This window comes from Barbus barbus (genome assembly GCF_936440315.1).
Source record: "Barbus barbus genome assembly, chromosome: 16".
NCBI classification, from domain to species: domain Eukaryota; kingdom Metazoa; phylum Chordata; class Actinopteri; order Cypriniformes; family Cyprinidae; genus Barbus; species Barbus barbus.
In genome coordinates, this window is record NC_136744.1 from 20514328 (window position 1) to 20520327 (window position 6000).

The 6000-nt window shown below is 36.4% G+C and overlaps 1 protein-coding gene across 1 annotated transcript in view; it reads left to right on the top strand.

Moving 5' to 3' along the window:
* LOC306882048 (sine oculis-binding protein homolog A) overlaps positions 1-6000 on the top strand; it is a gene marked incomplete at its 3' end in the record, with an annotated part of 29466 nt that overhangs the window by 13904 nt on the left and 9562 nt on the right. Inside the window, exons 5-6 of the mRNA XM_079436481.1 lie at positions 2821-2972; positions 3981-4004. Of these exons, the coding sequence (XP_079292607.1) occupies positions 2821-2972; positions 3981-4004 (176 nt within the window). The remainder of the gene's footprint in view (positions 1-2820; positions 2973-3980; positions 4005-6000) is intronic.

Here is a 6000-nt window from a genome sequence, read left to right on the forward strand (position 1 = left end):
TCTGATGGGACGGCACCATGGTGAGGTGCATCCTTAAACCAGTGTTCTGTGCGCTGGTGTATTCGTGTGCGTGTCTATGTATGTGTGCTTGTATTTATGTGTGCGTTAATGTGTGTGATGTGGTGAGAAACAGATGGTGTAGACTCGCTAACTACCACAGCAACAGAAGCCAACTCCCCCCTCCCCATCCACGCCCCTAGCCTGTGGCCCTCTTGAATAATTCATGAGCATGCGCATAGTGACAGAGGGCTTTTGAAGTGCAGGTATGTACTGCTCTACCACCGGATGTTCCGCAAACACACACACTTGCACGAACCCTCTTAAATTCAGGATTCGGATGGAGCAATGAGGCTGTACTGAGGAAAAACAAACAGAATTGCCATGGCAGCCGTTTTATATGTGAATGTTTGTATTTTGAGGGTTCTAGAGGAACACTTTGAGTCTTTGTTGCTCTGTATGATTCAGTTTGTCAGGCAAGAATCTTTGTATCTACTTTTTCCAGCCTGCTGAATCTAAAGACATCTTTATAGGATTTAAGGCTGCTCTGTCTCTGCTCAAAATTAAGTGTAAAGACCCAATGCCACATAACAAAAACACTAAATTATGCCTGCTCTGACCCACCTCAGCTCCTGTATCAAAGTATAGAGTTGTGATTTAAGTGCAAACGCATGTATGTCAGCTCTAAGCAGCATTAAACAGTCTAAATACCACTTCTTTGCCACCTTTGCTGTGTAAATTAAGCTTAAAGGGGTCATATGATGCGATTTCAAGTTTTCCTTTCTCTTTGGAGTGTTACAAGCTGATTGTGCATAGATAAGATCCCTGAAGTTGCAAAGACTAAAGTCTCAAAACCAAAGAGATATTCTTTATCAAAGTTCAGACTCTGCCACGCCCCCTAAAACGGCTCATTCAAACACGCCCCCACATGTCTACGTCATGACGTGGAAATATTTGCTTAACGCCACAGTTAAATGTTCACGCAAAGAAAGAAGGCTTGGTTTCAGTAACCGCAGTATTGTTGATGCAGCCATTCTAGGCGAAAGCAAAAGCACTTTATTTGGCCTTCCAAAAGTAGATGCAATTAGGAATCATTAAGATTACTTACAACAGAACAGCAATGCATTTTATGGACGACTGTTTCGTGAACCTAGGAGAGGAGGTAATTCTGACTTTGCTATGACAATCTGGCGCTTCTGAATCAGCGACTGTATTTGCTATTGACTGCTCAAATGCGGAGTTTTGAACATTAAAGCATGTCAACATATTCTGATACACCAAATACACAAAATAATGATCTTTTAAAAAAGCATCATATGACTCCTTTAAGTTTCTATGCTCTTTTCCATACAATTAAGGTAAAAGGAGTGAGGATGACCATCAAGCTCCAAACATGTCAAAAATGCAACTTTAAAAAATACTCTTTTTGTATTTGGTGGAAAAAAATAAATGAATCTGGGATGACACAAGCGTACGTAAATGACAAAATTTTCATTTTTGAGTGTGTTATGCCTTTAAATCATTAATGACTTTCAAACAGGTAGTTTGCAAAAGTCTCAAATAAGTTTCCTCGTCCCCAGTTCATGCCATTCGTTAAGCTAATTAGGCAGCTTAAACAGATTGTACTTTTTTTGCAGCTAGGAGTGTAAAAATTGCAATAAAAAATAATATTTTTATTTTTAAGAATAAACTATTCTTGATTTTGGGTTCTTTCCTCTGATCTCATCTCCTTGTGCTGATTAGTTCGATTTGATTGTTCAGAAGTGGATTTGATAAATGAAGTATGTTGTATGTTTAGCCTATGGAGACATGTTTAGCATAATTCTGAATTCATTTCTTAAAATATAACTTGCTCATTACAAAAGAAGGAAAAATCAGAGAGAGGGGTGAGAGGAAAGGTTAAGTCTAATGGGCAGACATTTTCTCTCCACACACTCAGATTTATCTGATCATTAAACAGCTGCTAGAGGGTGAGATCTCTGAGGAGAAACCATTTGACATGGGCAGACACATTAAAATGATCACATACTAAATTTGATGTTGAGAGTCCCATCTTACAAAACTGAACATTTTGAAAACACCCAAAAAGTGAGCAGTTTTCTGTTTGTGGCAATGCCAGTTGCATTTGAATCAGTTGGCTCGGTGTGTGTCTTTGTGGCCCCTAGAAGCGCTCACCCCCATTCCCAAACACACTCACATATGCTCACACTTCAAACACCCAAACCCGAACACTTGTGCCCGCAAGCTTCTAGCTGTTAGTGGAGCATGATGGGAAAGATCTAACATCATGTGGCATGCACTGTGATGTAGGCAGATTGACTGACGCGCACACACAAGAAAAATACAAACGTATATAGTCTTGATGTGTGTGGGGTGATGCATGATGACAGGTTTCTCTTAACCCCTTGTGGGCTGGTGAGGAAAAGATTGTCTTTGGTGTTCAGACACTCAGAGTATATGTGTTTGCATTATATACTGTCTGTCTACTCTATAATATGTTGGTGGTGGATGAATCAGTGTGGAAAAATACATTGTTGTTGAGAATATTATCTGGTATATGACGTCTGGTATGTGAGTATGAATTGCAAAGGCACTTTAGTCTATCCTTCTTCTTGCTAATAACAATAAAAGAAAATAAAAGAGATGCAATGCTTGTATATGTGTTTTCACATATGTTTATGTACTTGAATTTATGGTAAATTTAGTCTCAGTAATATGAAGAAAAATAACAATGGTTTATGTTGTATCTGAAATTTCACTATTTTTAAAAAAGTTGACTGAAAAGATCCTTCTATATTCTTTGTCTTTTTCTCTCTTTCCCAGAGGAGGACACCTCTAATGTTCAGATAATGTGTGCGTGGTGTCAGAAGGTGGGAGTGAAGCGTTATTCTCTCAGTATGGGCTCTGAACTGAAGAGTTTCTGTAGTGAGAAATGCTTTGCTGCCTGTCGACGTGCCTACTTCAAACGCAACAAGGTAAATGTCCAGTCTCCGCCTCTTCCTGTCCCCTCAGCCAATCAGGCTCTTTCTGTCTGATGTCCCTTCCTCTGTTCTGCCCTAACCTTCATTGTTACTAAATTCTCTGGCTCAAAACTTTAAATGATTCTTACTCTGTTAGATAAGACATTATTTTTTCTTTACATTTTTTTAATACATTTCAGACAGAGACAGGTTTGAAAGAAGCAGGTATTTATATAGTAACTCTCTCATAACAGTTCAAGTCATTTTCCCATAAACAGCAGTCTATTTCTAGAGTCTTTATTGGGTTATTGTTGTGATCATCTTAAACAATAATACATTTTTTTATTTACATCCATTATTGTTTGTACTTCACTGATATTTTTGAACATGGTCGGTTCACAAAGACAAGCTGATGGCATGAGTCAGTCCTACTATGCAATACATTATAACTGGATAAAATATTAAATTCACAATTTTAAGGATGGGGGTAATATTGGTAAGTTTTCTTTTAATATATATATATATATATATATATATATATATATATATATATATACACACATATATATATATATATATATATATATCACTTTACATCATTTATTAATTTTTTTTTACTAAAATACCATAATTTTGGTGATAATGATTTCATGGCAGTGGATTAGATCATCTCTGTGATGTTTTGTGGTATTAACTGGTTTCTCTCACTCTACCCTGTTTGATAAAATTGCAGAAATTATAAACTCGATTAGCAATTTCTAGCTTTTGCTCAGTCATTTAACTTTGCTTCCATCCTGTTAATTTTCTTGCAATTATGTAAATAATTGATTGTGCCTGAGATTTACCAGTGTATATCTCTGATATCTCCTATTTCCTTAAAATACAATAATTTGTTTTATTTTATTACAGAGCTCAAAAAGTACAGCACAGTACAGCTTAACAGCAGTGAACCTCATTTAGATTTAGACCTCATGCCATCAGAGTGAGACAGATATTGATTGTGTGTTTTCTCTTCTATCTAAGCTTGGATATGTGAGGAATTGCAGTGTAAGTATACTGTGTTTGGATTTCTCCTCTCCTCGTGTGTGTTAGAGACTCTCTTGTACACTTATTCACACACTGATGGAACTTATAATATCATGGACGCATGCAAACACACTCTAAGGCACATACACATGCACACACACACACACACACACACACACACACCTACATACACACAAATACACCATCACACACGCATACGTACACACACAAGAGTCTCACATGCATGCGTGCACACTCCCACATGCATGCACGTTTGTTCACAGCCACCTCTTGCTTAGTGTGTGGTGTGTTTGAGAACAGAGTGGACAGCATGAACAGACCAACAAACATGCAAACATAAGCTTTACTGGTGCTACTGCACACACACATATAAACCTAAATGCATACAGTAGTCTCTGTGTCACACACACAAAAACATATGGATACACAAAAAAAAACTAAATCTCATAAATTGTTGAGCAGGGTAGATACCCAGGGGCATAGAGCTCATAGATCTGCATAAAATATGTAAAGAAAAAAAAAACATACTTTAGTATTTTTTTCTCTGCTGTAGAAATCATAGACCTTATCTATAAAGAGTTGTACAGGTCATAGATACATATTATTCACATAGCTGAATATAAAACATACTGAAATTACCTTCTTTTTTAAAAAACAAGAAATTTAGGGGGGAAAAAACAGTCAGAAAATGAAAGAGACATACAGGATTAAAAGTGTAGGCAAAAACGTGTAGTCAGAAAAATGAACCCCTCCACAAAAATAGTAAATGACTTTTAATTCCTTGAAAGTGAATTCACAACAACTGTCAGGAACTGGCTATTTTCATATGTTGGGGTTATATTTCACCCCAAATTCAAAAACAAAAACAAACAAACAAACAAAGTATAGGTAATTATAAAAAAAAGGCAATTATATTTTGGTGAAAAATTAATGGTTCTAAAAATGTAGCCTATTTTACTTATTAATTTTGCATTGTGAAATTTCTTGACAGTTGAACATTAATTAAACACCCCAATTTTGATTATTACCATGAAAAAATTCTCATTCTCATAACTGTTTGAACCCCCCCCAAAAAAACAATGATGCATTATTTAAAGTTTACAATATTTATACATCATTGTAATATTTATTATATCTGCTGATTTATGCTGAAAACTTATGCTGATAAAAAAAACCCCATTGCACTACAGTAATTTGAATCTAATAAAAATGCCAGGACATAATACCTGCAGCTGCTACATCTGCAAAACTCAAAACGGAAAAAGAGAAAGCATACACACGCATACGTATCTCTATCATCCCACTGGCCCACCTCGGGTAGTAAAATATCCTCACACCAGCTGCTTCAGGTGATTATAATTCCTCCCTATTAAAAGTGTGTGTGTGTGTGTGTGTTTGGTTATGTGTGAATAAGAAGTGTCCTCCTCAGAGGAAATGCGGTAAACCTCCGTTAGACACACACACACACACACACACACACAGTATTGTTATTGTATTGTGTTTATTGTGTCAGACGGTGGGCTCATTTTACAGAGTCCAAATCCTCAGATTTGCATGTGTGTGTGTGTGTGTGTAGGTGCTGAGCTAATGAATTTTGACAATATATTTTTAGCCTCATGAAACCTTAGAGTAACTGAATATTTGGAATACAGAGAAGTGTGCCCATATATGGTGATTTGTTCTGAACTGAGGTGAATAGGACTGAAATGTATTTGTGATGAAAAAGGCTGAATAAGTACAATGAACTGGGGTCAGTCTAACTTGGTAACAGTGAGAGTTTGTTGTAGTGTAGCTCTAGTGGCAAATTGTATCATGAAAACACAGTTATCAAAAGGCATACATGTCAATATATCAAGGTCTATGGCATAGAAAGTTTTAATGTTAGGCAGCACTATGAACAAAATTAGTGACAAAGTATAAATAAGTTCCATATTGTGTTCTTTTGACGTACACTTTTAGGCATGGGATTTCTTATTACAGTTTTTCTGAGCTTTGG